General features: G+C 39.6%; 2 protein-coding genes across 2 annotated transcripts in view; one reads left to right on the top strand and one right to left on the bottom strand.

Annotated features, from left to right (window-relative positions):
* Positions 1 to 2,247: 2,247 nt before the first annotated feature.
* Positions 2,248 to 7,582, bottom strand: LOC143419070 (uncharacterized). Its single transcript, XM_076885257.1, has 4 exons — positions 7,448 to 7,582; positions 6,378 to 6,526; positions 5,514 to 5,678; positions 2,248 to 5,438 (listed from the first exon to the last, which is right to left on the bottom strand). The coding sequence occupies exons 2-4, from the start codon at positions 6,432 to 6,434 to the stop codon at positions 5,349 to 5,351; spliced, it is 312 nt and encodes a 103-aa protein (XP_076741372.1). The 5' UTR covers positions 6,435 to 6,526; positions 7,448 to 7,582; the 3' UTR covers positions 2,248 to 5,348.
* A 2,105-nt stretch (positions 7,583 to 9,687) lies between these two features.
* Positions 9,688 to 17,733, top strand: part of prmt3 (protein arginine methyltransferase 3) — a 64,908-nt gene continuing 56,862 nt past the window's right edge. Inside the window, exons 1-8 of the mRNA XM_004571052.2 lie at positions 9,688 to 9,744; positions 9,899 to 10,028; positions 11,560 to 11,642; positions 11,735 to 11,784; positions 11,934 to 12,039; positions 12,742 to 12,895; positions 13,429 to 13,570; positions 15,436 to 15,501. Of these exons, the coding sequence (XP_004571109.1) occupies positions 9,723 to 9,744; positions 9,899 to 10,028; positions 11,560 to 11,642; positions 11,735 to 11,784; positions 11,934 to 12,039; positions 12,742 to 12,895; positions 13,429 to 13,570; positions 15,436 to 15,501 (753 nt within the window). The 5' untranslated portion in view covers positions 9,688 to 9,722. The remainder of the gene's footprint in view (positions 9,745 to 9,898; positions 10,029 to 11,559; positions 11,643 to 11,734; positions 11,785 to 11,933; positions 12,040 to 12,741; positions 12,896 to 13,428; positions 13,571 to 15,435; positions 15,502 to 17,733) is intronic.

Here is a 17,733-nt window from a genome sequence, read left to right as displayed (position 1 = left end):
TGACTGCCACCACCTCCCACCATCTATGCACGAGCAGGTGTGGACAATTTCTTTGATTAAGATGCGGGTAGGAAGTAAAAACCTTTCACAATAAAAGCATGCAAAATCTATAGAAACGTGGATAAAACCAAAACAATAAGCACACAGAATAAAGACATTAAAACTATTCATACCCTGTAACACAACCCCTGGAATCAAATACCATCAAGAAGCATTTGTTCTGTCTCCACCTTGATCTTAAAACAAATGCAATGCCTGAACCATTTCTACATAATTTAGTGACTCATCGATATGTTTATTTGTAAATTTCTACATTTCTCAGCCCAAATTTGAAAACAACAACAACAAAGCAGAACTGCTGCATCATGGCATTTGACACTGAGGGAAAACTGCTCCATCTGCAGGGTTTGAAGTTCCTTTGATTTTAATATCCAGTCAGGTATTTACTATTGAATTTAATCTACAATCACAAAAGATTAAAAAAAAAAATCAGTGCATGTCATGATCATTGTCGCCCTCTAGTGGTTGATTAGATTTACTGTCAACAACTTCTGAGGAAAGTCCCATCAGATGTATCCCTGCCATATTTAGAGTTTAGAGTTTCCAGATAAGGTTGATATTTTTGGAAAGTGGGAAAATGTGGGCAACTGGTGAATGAAAAATATTTATGAAATAATTAAAACCAGACTCCTGTATTTGCAAATATATACTGACATTAATTTTTTAAAGTCAAATGCAGGCTACCGCCAACTAACTAACTAACCAACTAACCAACTAACCAACCAACCAACCAACTAACTACTGGATTAAACTTACTTTAACCATACTCAAACCTACATTATAATATTTTGTTCTTATAAACAAATGAAAAATGCTGACTGTATCTCCATAGTACCATAGCAGTTGGTGTTATTATTATATATAATAATATCAATCCAATCCAATATACAGAATGACAAGTGACCTATAGGTCACTTGTCATTCTTGAGAAACTATTTAAATATCTCAATGTACACAGTGCGATATATCCCCACTTCCTCTGCAAAAAGAAACAGGCAGAATACCAGCTATATAATATATTTCCCTTCAAAATAAAATCAAAGCGCTCTGTAAGGAGGTCCAAAATTGGTGATTCAAGAAATTCAGATGCACAATGAGATTGTAGAAGATCTGAATGCTTATATGGTAAATTACATGTGACTGAAAGCAGAGAGAAAGTCTCTTATCAACTAAAATACCACTGCAGATGAAGCTTGAGGTGCCGAAGTCAAAGTTCTCAAAAGAGGAAACATTGGAGAAGAGGAAGAATGAAGTTAAAGGAGAAAAGAAGGGCTTCTTTTTCTCATTTAACTTCATTCTTCTTCAGCATGTCAAATCTGGCTCTGCCAGCTGAAGTTACAGAGCTCCGTAAAAAACTCAAAGGGATACCCTTTTTAACCTGATATATTGAAAAGGAGAACATCAGTTGACAAAAGTAATGTAAGGAACTTAAAATGACAAATAAAATAGAAAAGGCTGTGGAGCAGAAGTGTGCAGAAATGAAGGAAGGACAAAATACCCTTAAAAATAATTCAATGATCTGACAAACTCTTAGGGAAACAACTCGAGTTACTAATGAAAGAATCCATTTAGATCTTTGATTTTCTATTTTGGCAACAGAGTAATGTTTTGTGGTGGAAGTGCATCAGCAATGGCTGTGAGTTTCAGTGCAGCAGTGTGTAGTCAATTAGCATCAATCACATATCCCAAACATTCCACAGATGACTGGAAAAACATTTCCCTTCATGGACACTCAAGACATATTCTTTCTTTGTAGGTTCTATCCAAGTTGTGCGGGTGCTGGTCCTCAACTGCACTCAGAAAAATAAAGGTGCCAACTGGAACCAAAAGTGGTTCTTTAGACTGATGCCATAGAAGAACCTTTTTTGGTGCCACAAAGAACCTTTCAAACAATGGTTCTTTGAAGAACCATTTCTTTCAGTGGTTCATTGAAGAACCTTTAAAGGTGCCCCAAAGAACCATCAAGAAATGGTTCTTTGGGGCACCTTTAATGGTTTTTCAATGAACCTTTTTAAAAATGGTTCTTTAAAGAACCATTTTTAAAAAGGTCCTTCAAATGGTTCTTTAAAAGAACCATTTTAAAGAACCTTTTTTGAGTGGTTCTTTAAAAAACCATTTTAAATCTTTCAAAATAAAATGCATCATAAATTGAATTTGAGTAGGGTAAAAATAAATACGAGCACAGCATAGACATATATTAATGGTTTATTGTCATTTTGTAGTTACCAAAAGACAAAAAGGCATTTTAACCCTCAGCACAACATCACTACTAATACATGTCACATATTAGTGTTTTAAACAGTAATAATTAAATATATTTGCTATACTATAAATAAATATATATAAATACTATAGCTACAGATAACACAACAATACATTTATTGTTTAATTAATAAAACATCAGAAAGTGATAAAACACATTAGAAATAGCAATAGCTTCATAACAGACCAATAAATCAACACATTTTCATCAGCAGATGTTTGCATGTTCAGTAAAAATATTTCAAAAACAAGTTTATGATTAAAATGATCAATGAACTTTAGCATTACGCTATGTAATGTACGTTTCATGTTGTACTCATGGTCTTTTGTTAGTCCAGTTTAGTTTGTCTCTGACGTATGTTTCATATCAAATACAGGGAGTGCAGAATTATTAGGCAAATGAGTATTTTGTCCACATCATCCTCTTCATGCATGTTGTCTTACTCCAAGCTGTATAGGCTCTAGGGCTGCCACGATTAGTCGACTAGTCACGATTAGTCGACTAGTCACGATTATGTCGACTATTAAAATCGTCGACGACTAATTTAATAGTCGACGCATCGTTTGAAGCTTTGTAAGATCACAAAGGACGCAGGAATGAGTAGTAGGATTTAAGAGTGTAATAACGGACTGAAACAGAAGATGGCAGCACTGCATGTACAAGGATGCCAGCTGCCGTTAAACCCCGAAGAAGAAGAAGCTGTGTCCCAGAATTCATAGCGCAGCCCAGCATAGTTGTCAACAATGGCGGCAGCTAGTTAGTTTTAACTTTACTCTTATTATTCTTTCTGGGTCACAAAATAAACGTTTAACATATTTTCAGGCGAGAATGTAGCTGTGTAAACCTCAAATATCTGCTCAGTTTATCAAGACACCACATATTTTCAAAAGCGCTCCGACGTTTTCGGAGACGTCTGTTACCCACTAGCTCGTTAGCTAGGCGGGGGCAAGGCTAACTAGAGCCGTGAGAACACCGGACTCCCGGCAAATCGTTTTCAAACCCACCGCCGTCTTTCGCTAGTCAGGTTAAACATATATATGAGTCACTTAGATAACTTAAAAATGTTATTGTTTGGCTTTCTTTAGTATTTTATTTGTTCCTGAGTAAATCTGTTTGGCTGAGATTAAAGTTATAGTTTTTGCACAGCTAAAACTGTCAAGCAGACAGCTGATTATCAGAAGTGTGAGACGCTGGAGAATATACTCCGGTGTCCTGTTATATTTTAGATAGCAAGGAGTTTATTAAACTTCACCGAAACAATCTGCAAATTTCATTAAAAATTAATAAACTACCATCTTGTCTTTATTTTTAGTTAGCACAAACACTTCAAGCTGTAAGCTAATGATAGTTATATAAGACCAGATGCTGCTGGTGCAATAAGCTGTACGTCCAATGGATGATGATCTGATTAGTCGACTAATCGCAAAAATAATCGGTGATTAGTCGACTATCAAAATAATCGTTTGTGGCAGCCCTAATAGGCTCGAAAGCCTACTACCAATTAAGCATATTAGGTGATGTGCATCTCTGTAATGAGAAGGGGTGTGGTCTAATGACATCAACACCCTATATCAGGTGTGCATAATTATTAGGCAACGTCCTTTCCTTTGGCAAAATGGGTCAAAAGAAGGACTTGACAGGCTCAGAAAAGTCAAAAATAGTGAGATATCTTGCAGAGGGATGCAGCAGTCTCAAAATTGCAAAGCTTCTGAAGCGTGATCATCGAACAATCAAGCGTTTCATTCAAAATAGTCAACAGGGTCGCAAGAAGCGTGTGGAAAAACCAAGGCGCAAAATAACTGCCCATGAACTGAGAAAAGTCAAGCGTGCAGCTGCCAAGATGCCACTTGCCACCAGTTTGGCCATATTTCAGAGCTGCAACATCACTGGAGTGCCCAAAAGCACAAGGTGTGCAATACTCAGAGACATGGCCAAGGTAAGAAAGGCTGAAAGACGACCACCACTGAACAAGACACACAAGCTGAAACGTCAAGACTGGGCCAAGAAATATCTCAAGACTGATTTTTCTAAGGTTTTATGGACTGATGAAATGAGAGTGAGTCTTGATGGGCCAGATGGATGGGCCCGTGGCTGGATTGGTAAAGGGCAGAGAGCTCCAGTCCGACTCAGACGCCAGCAAGGTGGAGGTGGAGTACTGGTTTGGGCTGGTATCATCAAAGATGAGCTTGTGGGGCCTTTTCAGGTCGAGGATGGAGTCAAGCTCAACTCCCAGTCCTACTGCCAGTTTCTGGAAGACACCTTCTTCAAGCAGTGGTACAGGAAGAAGTCTGCATCCTTCAAGAAAAACATGATTTTCATGCAGGACAATGCTCCATCACACGCGTCCAAGTACTCCACAGCGTGGCTGGCAAGAAAGGGTATAAAAGAAGAAAAACTAATGACATGGCCTCCTTGTTCACCTGATCTGAACCCCATTGAGAACCTGTGGTCCATCATCAAATGTGAGATTTACAACACAGTACAGTACAGTACACCTCTCTGAACAGTGTCTGGGAGGCTGTGGTTGCTGCTGCACGCAATGTTGATGGTGAACAGATCAAAACACTGACAGAATCCATGGATGGCAGGCTTTTGAGTGTCCTTGCAAAGAAAGGTGGCTATATTGGTCACTGATTTGTTTTTGTTTTGTTTTTGAATGTCAGAAATGTATATTTGTGAATGTGGAGATGTTATATTGGTTTCACTGGTAAAAATAAATAATTGAAATGGGTGTATATTTGTTTTTTGTTAAGTTGCTTAATAATTATGCACAGTAATAGTCACCTGCACACACAGATATCCCCCTAAAATAGCTAAAACTAAAATCAAACTAAAAACTACTTCCAAAAACATTCAGCTTTGACATTAATGAGTTTTTTGGGTTCATTGAGAACATGGTTGTTGTTCAGTAATAAAATTATTCCTCAAAAATACAACTTGCCTAATAATTCTGCACTCCCTGTATATGTCATATCAAAACAAGCCCACACCTGCAGTTGTTTCAGTTTTTCACTGGTGTTTCCTGTCAGCTGGTCAACCTCACATCCATATCAGCCAACCAAACGACAAGTTCCTCCCTTTGTGCTTCAAATCCCTCCCACTCTGAGACAAGGAGCTGAAAAAGAGAGAAAAGAGTCAATTATAAAGAAGAGAAAAGTGAAACCCTCCTCAGAAGGTCTGACTCGCATACCTGCAGTTGACCTGTGATGGACTCCAGTTTGGCGTTCACGTCATCCCTCGCCGATGCCAACAGCCGAGTCTGCAGGGTGCCCTGGAAGAGCTGAGTTAATGTTCGACTCCTCCTGGTCAGGCTCTCCAGCTGGATGAGCCGAGGTCTCCACTCTCGCCGCTGCCTCTGAACACAGAAACACAAATTGCATCTGAAGCAGGAGGTGCAGATTTTTTTTGCTATTCTTTTCTAAATCCAGGCTAGATCACGTGGAGGTATTTGGAAAACTTTTTTGGCCAGCGGACAACTGTTGTCTTGCAGAAAGTCAAATCAAACATATGCGATACACAATCAATTCACAAGAACACATAAAAAAATAAGTCCAGTTCTTGCCTGATTTCAAGTGAAATCTGCATCAAAACAGGGTGACAGAAGTAAAACGAGAGCACAAAGCCTCACTTTTTACAAGCCTGCTATTACAGTTCTCCTCTATGCAGACGACTTTCCTGTTTTCAAGGCACAACTTGGATCTGCTGTACGAATCTTATGGATACACACTAAATGAAACAATAGTGTGCATGACTCCAGATTCTGATCCCTCATCCTAATATGGTCCCAACATAGCAACAGCAAGAAAGCAAATGTTGAGGCTTCAAAATACAAAGTCCATAAACCAATGGCTGACATGGGTTTTATCATAAGGGTGATAAATATACAGATTTCAGTCTGTCTTAGAGATTTGATGTTCATTTACCTGCAGATGCACTATACGTACCTGCTCCATGGTTTTTCACAACATTTTGCACATCACTATTTAATACAGGAAGTAGGTGAACTAAAACAAGTCATCGTTCTTTGTGAGAGGACCATATTAATGAAACCAACCTCAATGACATCATAGGGATCCCTAAAGATGCTCCTGCTGCTTTTCTTCCTCCTCATCCTAAGCTTCCTTCTCCTTGTCCTCGCCTTCCATCCAATTGTAATTCAACCTAATTGTGTTTCTCCCCCTCCTCTTCCTCATTTTGTTGGAGCTGTGAACACAATTAATGTGAATCTGGATTAATTTGTGCAAACAAGAAAAATCTACAGCTTTTTGGTCAGAGGTGCTCTTGTGATTTAAGCCGGGTAGAGTAGATTTATGTGTTGATGCTACCTGCTTCAGCTCTGGCTGCTGAGTGATATTTACACCCTGGCTGGATTACAAACTTTAACCATGTGCTCAACTTTGGCCCAGTGCTGATACCTCTTGTTAGTATAACGACCTCTTCTTAGCTTGTATGTATGATGTATGATGGTGGATAAATGAAATATACAAAAAAATTAACTATATTACAAAAGAACATCTACCTTGGAAACATCAAATGACTGGAGCATAACTTGTCAACTAGTCCGAAACTAAGTTATGCAGGAACAGTCAAAGACACACCTTCTCATGTCACATTTCTATTCATTTCTATATAATTCGATTAGACAATAAAGAGTTATCTAATCTAATTATTCATTCAAAACACTTATGCATAGCTGTATTTTATACAGCTCATACAGAATTCAAAGTACAGGTTCATGTGAGTATTTAATGTACGGCTCAGATCTACAGAATTTCAGAGTTTCTAGAGCAGACACAGAGCTCACGTCATAACAGGCTTCAGGCGCCATTTTAGTGACTTTAACAATATATTAAATTTTAATTTCGGTCTAGCTGACATTAGGTTATGTACGCAGCACGCAATTGAACCACATATTTTAGAAGCCAAAGGTTCAAATTAGCTGGGAGCAGCTTCACTTAATTATAACAGTGGTTTTGTTAGGAAAACAGTTGGATACTAAATTGCGCTGACCTCAACGGCTAACGTATCTAGCTAATCGCTACTGTTAGCACAACATTAACAGCAAGCTACAATGACGAGTAACAAAAACAAAACAGTAATAAGGTTTTAATGAAAATGTTTTACCTTTTCTAACAGTCCCAGAATCCACAGCTTCAAAGTCCAGCAGGTACTGAAGACTGTTATCCGTTTCGCTGTCACTGTCCGTGAGTTTTTTTTCCCGAAGGTCAAGGCCCGCCGCTCGCACACTCTGTCTGCGCATGCGCATCCCAACGACTGACCCCCTCCGTCCGCTCCCGGGAGGTTATACTATGACGTGTTCTCTCTCTCTCCCTGTCATGTATTTGGCTCGAAACACATATTAACAAATTGATCAGTGATGAACAACTACTCAGATCATTTACCTAAGCAGTGTGCTTTGTCAAAACGAAGTCTGTGTCCATTACACTGACATTCTGTTCTGCAGTTGTTATTTACTTGTATTTTATAATTTGACTTTACATACTGCTGGGTGGTTTGTAAAGTTTATTATTATCATTATGCTATATTTTCAAAAATATATAATAATCTCAAAAGTAATGCCTTGGAGTAGAAAATAGTAATGCTTTATTAAAATTTAAAACTAAAGTACAGTATTTGAATGTGTGTATTGTGTCTATTGTTTGCAATTATTTCTAACTTTTATTTGAATATTCAGTTTCCTACCATCTTCTCTTAAAGGGTAATTGCCAGGTATCCCGCCCTTCCCCTTCGCACACACATGCACACAAAGAAAACACACAGTATAATTCACAGCCTCATTATAGTGAATAAATATTTATGCCATTTACACCATCAAACTTAGATTTGATAAAGAACCTTTTGTTCTTTAAAGAACCATTTGTAATAGCTGAAGAACCATCCACAAAATAAAAAGGTTCTTTGACGTATGATGGTTCTTTAAAGAACCATGAAGACATCTGAAGAACCATTTAAGAACCATAATTTTTCTGAGTGTGCTCCAGTGTGCAGAATATTATTGAGATAACTCTACACTGTTAATAACTCACTCAGGATTTGATCCATTGTTCACTGGAACAGTGCTGACAGAGCTCAGCAGAACTGCTACAAGGCAGTGTCTAAAAAAAGCCCTTTATGTGTGATACTAGTCAGCATTTCACACGACTGCTCTTCTACATGGATCTATAAGTAAGCTTGACAGAGAAAAATTTTGAATTCTGAATTTCAGTCCTCCATTCATTCAAGCAAACAAATCATCAATCTGGGGGTACTGCCCTGCTGCCAACACTGTAGTTAGTGTTACTAAAGAGTCTCCACAGATTCAGACTCCACGGTCCTTTTTTAGTGCTGGAACAATGGGTGTGTCCCATGGCAAACCAAAATAGCATCCTTAAGTGGTGTCCCAGTTGCTTTCAAAGGGGCCTACTCTTCCAGCAAGATGGTCCTCTACCTCACTAAGACTGAAAACTAAACAAAAACAAAAGATTACCTTTAATGCATAAAAAAAAAAAAAAAAAATCAGGCAATTCAGTAAGCTAAAATACAGAGCACCTAGTCTTATGCTGCAACCTTGGGATGATTGTAACCCTCTAAACAGCCCAGATGGGGTCCAAAAACATAATAACACTACGTCTGTGAAGGTTCTCAGTCATCCAGGTCATCATAGTCAAATGAGCTTGCAAAGAAAAGCGTCAGGACTTCTTTAAGTTGCTTGAAGACATTTCACCTCTCATCCGAGAAGCTTCTTCAGTTCTAAGGTCAAATGGTGGGAAGTCCCAGATTTAAACCTAGTGGGAGTAACCCCCCACAGAGGGACAAAAGGACCCCCTGATGATCCTCTAATCGCCTGAGCCAAGGTGTGAAACTGGGTGTGGGTCCCAATCAGCCAGGGTTTCAGGTGAGCTCATTGTGAAACCTGGCCCCACCTTTGACATAATAACACTACCCTAATAGTTTGATTTTGTTATCACTCTGCCTATTGTCATGTTTTAATGTTTAGAGAGGTCACACTGTTTACGGTAAAAAAAACACCCATGTGTGTAATAATGCTGCCATAATCACTCCTGCAGTTATATACCTTGAATTTAAATGGATAAAAAAAGGAAAAAAACGGATATTTTGACATTAGAAAGTACCTCAAAAGTTTCAGATAACTATAATCTGACCGCTTTGGTAGCACCCACAGCTAAAACTAACCTAAACCAGTGCATGTACCTGTTTGTAATGTACCTGCAAACACCCAACAAAACATTATACAAACCACGTTATTTACGTGTTACCTTAGTTAAACGTTGGCGACATCTGGTGGTTTGTATGTGGAAGTGCTTCTTTGGAATGGGCCCGTCCCATTTATTACGTCACTAAACGTCACCAGGAAGTCCTCCGGACTCAAAGCGACATCATGGCAGAGTACACAGACCCACGTGAGTGAGAAATAACTGTATTAATCAAACACACATACTCTTCTTTGAGCTAGCTCATTTGTGTTATTGACTTTGGTGAAGAATAGTGTTTCTAGTTTCGTCACACAGCTGCTTTTACATCTGCGTTTACACTCATGAGATTTAACTTTGGCAGACGTCGATGGAGCTGCTGAGGATATGCCTGAGCTCTCAGACGGTGATGATGATGATGACGTTGATGATGAAGAGCAGTGGCAGTGGATGGAGGAGGACAGTCAGCCGGTTACCTGTTTGTTCTGTGACAGGTGAGATCACCCTGCTCTGGACCTGTCTGTCACTGCTTTTCTTAGAATGATTGGCGACACGTTTACACGCATTTTGAGTTTCTCAGATCTGAAGATGCTTTACCTAAAAGAGATCGTGTAACAAAACATACAGATATAACTTTCACACACTAAGTGGCCCTAAACTTTCAATTCATGTGTAATAATTGTACTTTTGTGTCAGTGCAAATAACTCATGGTCAGAATAAAGACAAGTTCCTTTGACATTATGCAAACCTCAGCAAGCTTCACCATCAAAAGAGCTGTTTTTGAGTACTACCTCAGCTGTGCAACATATGATGTCCTTCCATCACCTGAAATCTTAAACCTTTGAGTAGGGGAGGGTGCAGCCTGTCAGCTATGTTCAGCTTCAGTCAGTCTTAAGCACATACTCGTTACTTGTAGTACCAGTGTAACGCGTGGCAGATACACCTGGAGACACAACCAGGTACTCAAGTTCCCAGCACCTGCACTAGCAGACAAAAGAAGAACCACTAACATATTGCTGCATATCTCCAAGGCTACCCTACTACATTGTAGAGGTGGAAATCACAAGATGCCCCATAATACAATAGTATTGTTTTTTTTAAGTATTTAAGATTTATCACCCTTTTCTAATGCAAAATTATGGCCTCTGCTTTGTCCAATAAGATGACGTTATCTCACATACTGCAACTTTTTTTTGTTCAGTGCAAAACGAGATTGTCAAGCACATCAACACTGTCACTAAATCCTGCCATAAATTGTGCCATAAGATACTCAGTCGACAATTGAATAGGGTCAAGTTGGCAACTACATGCAGTCTGTTTCTGACAATACATCAATTAACTGTGATAAATCAACGGAAGTCGTATATCTGTTGTGGTATGCATAGACAGAAATTCACATTTAACAGAAATTTGCATTTAATAATTATGTTTGCGCTCAGCAGCCTTCCTGTTCTGTAGGAATATGACCAGCTGAGTTGTGTTGTGTCCCCTCGAGTTGTGCTCATTGACCAAGACTCATTCAGATGGAAACATATTGGCAATCTGTCTGCATTTGTAAATTACACAGCAATTATTTGACAACACTCGACAATCTCTCTGAGAGTGACTACAGTCAGTCTGAGTCAGACCATAACTATTTGCAGAAAGGTTGCCTCCTAGCAGACGAGATGAGCCCCTTTGTTCTTATTATTCCCAGTATTTAATTTAATTTAATACAGTAATGATATTTGGTGTCTATGTATTGATATAGTATTGACACGACAAATATCGTAATATTATGCTGATTGTTGTAAAAGTAATGTATGTACTGGTTCCAGCTTTTAAGGTAGTTATTGACGCAAATCTCCACTCCGTGTCTTCTGTGTTTTTTGCTTTTTCAGTCAGGTTTGTTTGCTGTTATGTAAAATAACTGGATACCCAAGTTACTACTCTACTATGAAAGAAAAAAAACAATCAAAGATTCAGTTTTTGATTTTTATGGCTTATAACTAAACAAGTCTTCCTGTCTGTCTTATTTTTTTCAGGTTGCTAAGTTCTGTAAATGCCACCCTGCAGCACTGTACAGCTGAGCACCAGGTCAACATTGTAGATCTAATAAGAAATTACAGTAAGTAGATATTGATTTTTTTCCTGCATCACCAAAGGAGCAGATGGCTGTTCTGTTCTCATGAAATGTCTCAACTTTCTGTCCCTCATTAGATTTAGATGACTACGGATACATAAAAATGATCAACTTTATACGGTCAACAGTGAGTGCTGTTTTCAAACTGAATTGAACATCATGCTGTGAAATATCAGGATGTGAATGTTTCTACTGTTTATGTGTGAAGAATGAATATCTAAAAAAAAAATTGAGAGTTTTCAGATTTATGAAAACATACATTTTTTGTGTGTATAGAAATGTAAAGCATCCAGTCTGAATGGGTTGCCAGATGCTCCTTTACCCTGGGAGAGCGAAGACTTCCTGCAGCCAGTCCTTCAGGATGACCCGCTGCTGCAAACAGGTACAGAAGCAGTTTTAAAACACAGATCTTAGTTTTTGATTTTTGAGTAGCTGCATTTTCTATCAACAGATCTCTGTTCTGTTAGCGCGGCTTTTATGCACAGGTCAGAGAACATGTCTGGCTGTTTCTGCTGTTTTGATATTCAGTTGAGTGGAGAATCGGCTGGTCACTGTTCATACCGCAACACCAGCAACGAAAATATAAAATATTTGTGATTATCATGATTGCATGATAGGGCATAAGGCTACTGGAAACTGCTGGAATAACCATTGCACATCAATAACATGCCATTTCCAGAAGGTTTGCTGTGTCTCCCAGCACAGTATCAACATATTCAGTTTCATCTGCTGGTTCTCATCTTTTAGGACTGCTTCTTCTGCATGATTAACAGTATTACACAGAAGACTGTGTAATGTCAGCTCTATTGCAAAGTCCTGACTTGCTTATGTTAATGCTTATTTTAATAGTTGCACTTATGCTCTATTTCTGCCTGTATCATCAATGCAAGAAAAACACATAAATACATAAAATGCACACTCTAAGCCAAAACAACAGCCATGTCCTGCATACTTCTTATTGTATGCCACAGGCTTGATCACTACGTGTTGTCGCTCATGTTTTCACTCAGTTGTCCTTAAAAGGAAAACTTTTTCCCCATTTAACATCCAAACATATCTATCTCTCTGTCTGTGTTTTTGTCAGACCCCGAGGAGCTCTGTGGCAGCGAGAGGTCATGCCTGGCATCTGGGGCCGATCCCCATAATGCACTTGTGCACAGGGCGCAGGCTGCGGAGGAGAGAGCCCGCTCTTCGGAGGAGGCACTGGCCAGAGCCATGGATGACCTGCACAAACTCAAGTCAGTGACTTTTCTGCAGTTTCATCTTCATTGATGTCAGGGTGATTGTGTTAGGTTTTAAATTGTGGCCTTTTAATTATTTATTTTTTAATACATTATTCAGAACTTGCAGTTTAGTCAGTGTAATACGTTGCATTTGCACTGCTCTCTGAGCTCCAGCAGGGGGACACAGTGAACGCAGTATTGCAGAAACATTAACTAGAGTACCTTGTGGAAGAAGTTTGGAGGAAGGGAAAAGATAAAAAAAAAAACAGAAGGGAAAATTCCACTGCAGCATGGAGGTTAAAGTGAGGAGGAAAGGTAGGTAGGGGAGCAATAAGGGAATATTGCAGAAAGGGTGAGCTGTGGGGGAGGAGGGGTTTGGGGGGGGGGGGGGGATTTGGGTGAGAGGTAGAAAGATGAATGCTCCATCTCCTCCATTTACTGCTTCGTCCTGCATGAAGGCTGTGTGTGCGTTCTCCTTTCTGGTCGCTGCTCTTGTCCCTTGTGCTAATAAGAGAAGTTAAATGGCGATCTGTGCGATGTTCTTTCAGGGTGCTGGCTCAGGGGTTGGTGCTGAATGCGGAAACAAGCAGGTCTGGCACCCTGGGCGCTGTGGCGGAGCTCCGTGAGGACGAGGACGAGGCCTACTTCAGCTCCTATGGACATTACAGCATCCACGAAGAGATGCTGAAGGTCTGAGTTGTGTAAACACACACAGACACACACACACACACACACAGTGACCAGGCCTGCAGGTCTCTTTGCAGTCTTTGGAATAATTTCCCCTGGGCACAGAAATGAAGCTGGGTTCATCGGCGTGCATCTTGGCTAAAAGATTTTCATATAGCTTATAAATGAAAGCGATCATCTTCATGTATGAATTAATACTGAGGACGACACAAGCGCTCCAAAGTGACAAATCAGCAGTACGTGCTGATCTCTTATGTGAAGCAGCGCTCATGCCTCTGCATAGCGGAGCTTTAAGTGTGCAAATTAATTTTTACACTCCTGAAGTGCTGAAACCTGAAAGCAAGCTCTGTGTGTGTGTGTGTGTGTGTGTGTGTGTGTGTGTGTGAGAGAGAGTTCTCCCTCTCCTCAAGTCCTGTTCTACTTACCGCAGTGCTTACATATCCTTTTGGCTGTCCTGATTGGTGCTAAGCACGGTTAAGTTTTGCGTCATGTTTCTGCGTCAAGCTTTAAAGTCCATCAAAGCGTCAGGAGGGGCCAGGAGCACGTGATGGGGGGCTTTGCAGTAGAATGTTTCACAGGTTGGCATGAATTGAATTACCTATGACGCAGTCTGTGTGTGTGTGTGTGTGTGTGTGTGTGTGTGTGTGTGTGTAAGAGAGACAGAGAGTGAGAGATGTCATGTAAAAGAGAATGACATGTTTCATGAGTGTCAGGGTTTAATTTTTAAAACAACTTTTAATTGGCCACAGACAACATTAGCCTGGATTGCTTTTCAAAAAAGCTGAATGATTAAAATCTTCAGTATTTCTTGATCATTTTAGTTTTTCATTTAATTTTGGTTTTGAAAGGGCATTATCTTAAATCTATCTTAAATATCTTAAAGTAATCAGGCATGAAATGCTAACTTTGTTGTGTTGATTGGGATATTTTTAGCCCTTCTCCATTATTACCTACTTGGCTTGGCTCAACTTAACTCGCTTTTTAGAGTTATTCATTAGGTTTGATTGGCCGGTCCGTGATGTCACTCGGCAAGTCACCAGAGCCACTTCTTCACCAAATTAATAAAATATATTTTTGAAACCTGGTAATGAGGGAAATGGCTGCACAAAAGCCAGTTTTGGAGTATTGTTTTCATGATAAACGGGGAGCATGGGAGCTAGTTGTACAACTTAATTAGATCTGATTGGATCTCATCTCTCCAGAACATTTTCACCAAATGTACTGATTCAAGTGTCAGTACATTTCATCATAGTTTTCATCCTTATGCATTAGTTGTTATTTAATTATTGTCTTGTTTTCTTCAGGAGACAAAATCAGAGTTACTATTACCGATATACCCTTCCGATTTTTCCTGTTTCCATTAGCAAAAATGGAAACAGGAAAAATCGGAAGTGTATATCGGTACTTGGGGACCGCTTAACTTCTGCCAAACTCCATGAACTGAAGGTTCTAAAATCTGTTTCTTGTAATCTTTCAAAGTCAAAAGTCCAGATTCATATCTGTTCTAACATGTATTAAGCCGTGTTACTGTATTTCGTTTATAGCTTTTCCCTCAGAGCGAAGGTGCTTGGATTTGTGGGCAGATATGATTGGCAGATTAATCAGCGAGTCCTGACCTGACCTCCAGTGTCCTTCCAGTTGTTATTATCCCAGCGTTTTGCTCATAAATGTTCAGGAAACCAACACAGACTGTTGTAACCTGCTGTTATATACCCCTATATGGAAAAAGCTTTACTTGCCTGGATTTACTTATTTTTTAAGTTTGTAGACAACCTTGAATTCAAAGCTTTGTTACAACATAAACATGACTGTAGATTACAAGCAATCCTTTCTTTAATTCAAGAGCAGCTTGTATATTCTATCCACAGGATAAAGTACGCACGGAGAGTTACCGAGACTTCATGTACAGCAACCCTGAAGTGTTCAGAGATAAGGTGAGTCATCCAAGCAAATGAAATTGCGTGTGTACACATTAATGTGTGTTTACATGTATGAGTTAGCCAGTTTAATGTTCACTCAAGCCTGTAAACAGGAATATGCATTTTCCAGAAAAAGACATTAATAATGCGCCGCGGTGTCCGATTTAAAACACATCATGACTTTATTAGCATGTCTAAATATGGACTGCACAGTCCTGATAACAGACACATGCAATCCACCACCAACCCCATAGCACAAACCCTTCCAACTAACCGCCCCCCCCCCCCCCCCCCCCCCCCCCCCCCCCCCCCACCCTATCCGTCTCTTTTCCATTGCTTTTAGCTGTGGGAAGCAGTGGCCTGTATCATGACCATCCATTATATGGGTCGCTGCTGGTTAGTGCTGTGATGAGGCGGTAGAGGGGGGAGGAAGGATGTGTTGATGGGAACGTCCATTATCCCTGTCAGGCTGAAGCAGTCGGCAGAGAGTTGAAGCGTCTCCTTCTTCAGTAACCGGTAACAGAACCAAGCAGGATATTTTTGTTGCAGATCAAGCGAGGAGTTGCGTTCTGTTGTGTTAGCGCTATGTTGGCGACCCTCTGTGAACCCATAAAGACAGCAGGATTGTAACCAGGGAGTTTCCTTAAATAGAGACACAGAGTCACACAGTGTTATACATTTGGGGCATGTAGTCGCTGCGTCCATGTCTCAGTCATTTAACTCAGTTGGTGATGAACAAGAACAAATTAAGTGAAAGCAATGGGAACCTGAAATAGAGGTGATTAAAAAATGCAAAGAGCGAAAAAGCTGAGAGAAAATAAGGGTTTAAACAGCAGTTTGAGCAAGTTCTTTAGAACATGCTTAACATGAATTCATTAAGTAATCCAGATGTTGATGCGGTCTTTGAAGTTGAAACAGCAAGACATCAGCGAAAGAAAAAACCCAACTTTTGTTTCTTTGTTTCTTTTTTTAATAATCGTTTGATTATTAGTAGCCATGTAATGTAATATCAGTTCCTATCTGATTATAGTTTGCCAATAGAAGAGCCTGTGTGACATCACTGTCAAATGTGGTTAAAGTGAGCTCACTTCTGACCACACTGGCCAAAACTGGTGGGTAGGTGTCCTAAAATTCCCTGAAAAGTCTTCAGTTGATCCAAAATGATGCAGTGAGAGTACTGACAGGGACTAGAGAGAGAGAGAGAGCATATTTTGCCCAGGTGAGCATATTACTGCCTTCTCATTATTAGCTCCATGTTAAAAATCCTTCTCCTCACATACAAGGTCTTGAATAATCAGGCCCCATCATATTTTAAAGACCTCATAGTTCCATTTCACCACAATAGAGCATGTTGGTCTCAGAGTGCTGGTTTACTTGTTGTAACGTGGGTATTAAAAAGTAGAATGTGAGGCAGATGCTTCAGCTTTCAGGTCCCTCTTCTGTGAAAGCAGCTGCCAGTTTGAATTCAGGAGACAGACACCTTCTCTACTTTTAAGATTAGGCTTCAAACGTTCCTTTTTGATATAACATTTAGTTCGTTACACTGCTATAGGCCGAGGCTGCTCAGAGTTCTCATGATGCAATGTTTCTTTTCACACTTTAATCATTAGTTATTATTCATCTCTGGCTCTCTTCCACTGCCTGTCTTTTGTCCTGGTCTCCTCCCCTCACCTTCTACTGGTCACAGCAGATGGCCGTCTCCTTGAGCCTGATTCTGCTGGATGTTTCTTCCTGTTAAAAAGTAGTTTCTCCTTCCCTCTGTTGCCAGGTGTTTGCTCATAGGGGGTTGGTTGATTGCTGGGGTTTTCTCTGTATCATTTTAGGGTCTTTACCGTATAATAAAAAGCATCTTGAGATGACTGTTGTTGCTGTTTGGCTCTATATGAACAAAATTGAATTGAAAATTTGATGAGGTTAAATGTTAAAACTGAAAATTTCAATAAGTGAGTGTAAAGTCTTTTGTTAAGTTATTACAGAGCCATAGACTGGACGTGGTTGACTTATCTGTTCCCTGGAAGTGTAGAAAAACATTCTCAGAAATGTGCAAGTGGCATTGCCAGCAAAATATGGCAGCTGTCATTTTAGCAGTTATTTGGGTTGTCAAAGAAAATCCAAATAAGAATCATGTCTTTATTTCCTCCAGTTATATTTGATTTTTTCTTTTGTAATAACTTGCATAGGCTAGAATCTTTTATCCTTAAAGCTGTAACGTGATCGCGTTTCCCTTCGTGATCTCTGTTGTTATTG

Source organism: Maylandia zebra, linkage group LG1 (genome assembly GCF_041146795.1).
Source record: "Maylandia zebra isolate NMK-2024a linkage group LG1, Mzebra_GT3a, whole genome shotgun sequence".
In the NCBI taxonomy this organism is placed as follows: domain Eukaryota; kingdom Metazoa; phylum Chordata; class Actinopteri; order Cichliformes; family Cichlidae; genus Maylandia; species Maylandia zebra.
The sequence above is the reverse complement of the archived record's forward strand: the minus strand, read 5'-3'. Positions and strand labels throughout refer to the sequence as shown.

Bases quoted from the DNA above. Each gene is read 5' to 3' on its own strand.
- LOC143419070 (XM_076885257.1), bottom strand. From the start codon at position 6,434: ATGAGGAGGAAGAAAAGCAGCAGGAGCATCTTTAGGGATCCCTATGAT. The intron at 5,679-6,377 runs GTTGGTTTCATT...TTCTGTGTTCAG, and splicing joins ATCCCTATGATGTCATTGAG to AGGCAGCGGCGAGAGTGGAG. The intron at 5,439-5,513 runs GTATGCGAGTCA...TCTCTTTTTCAG, and splicing joins CCATCACAGGTCAACTGCAG to CTCCTTGTCTCAGAGTGGGA.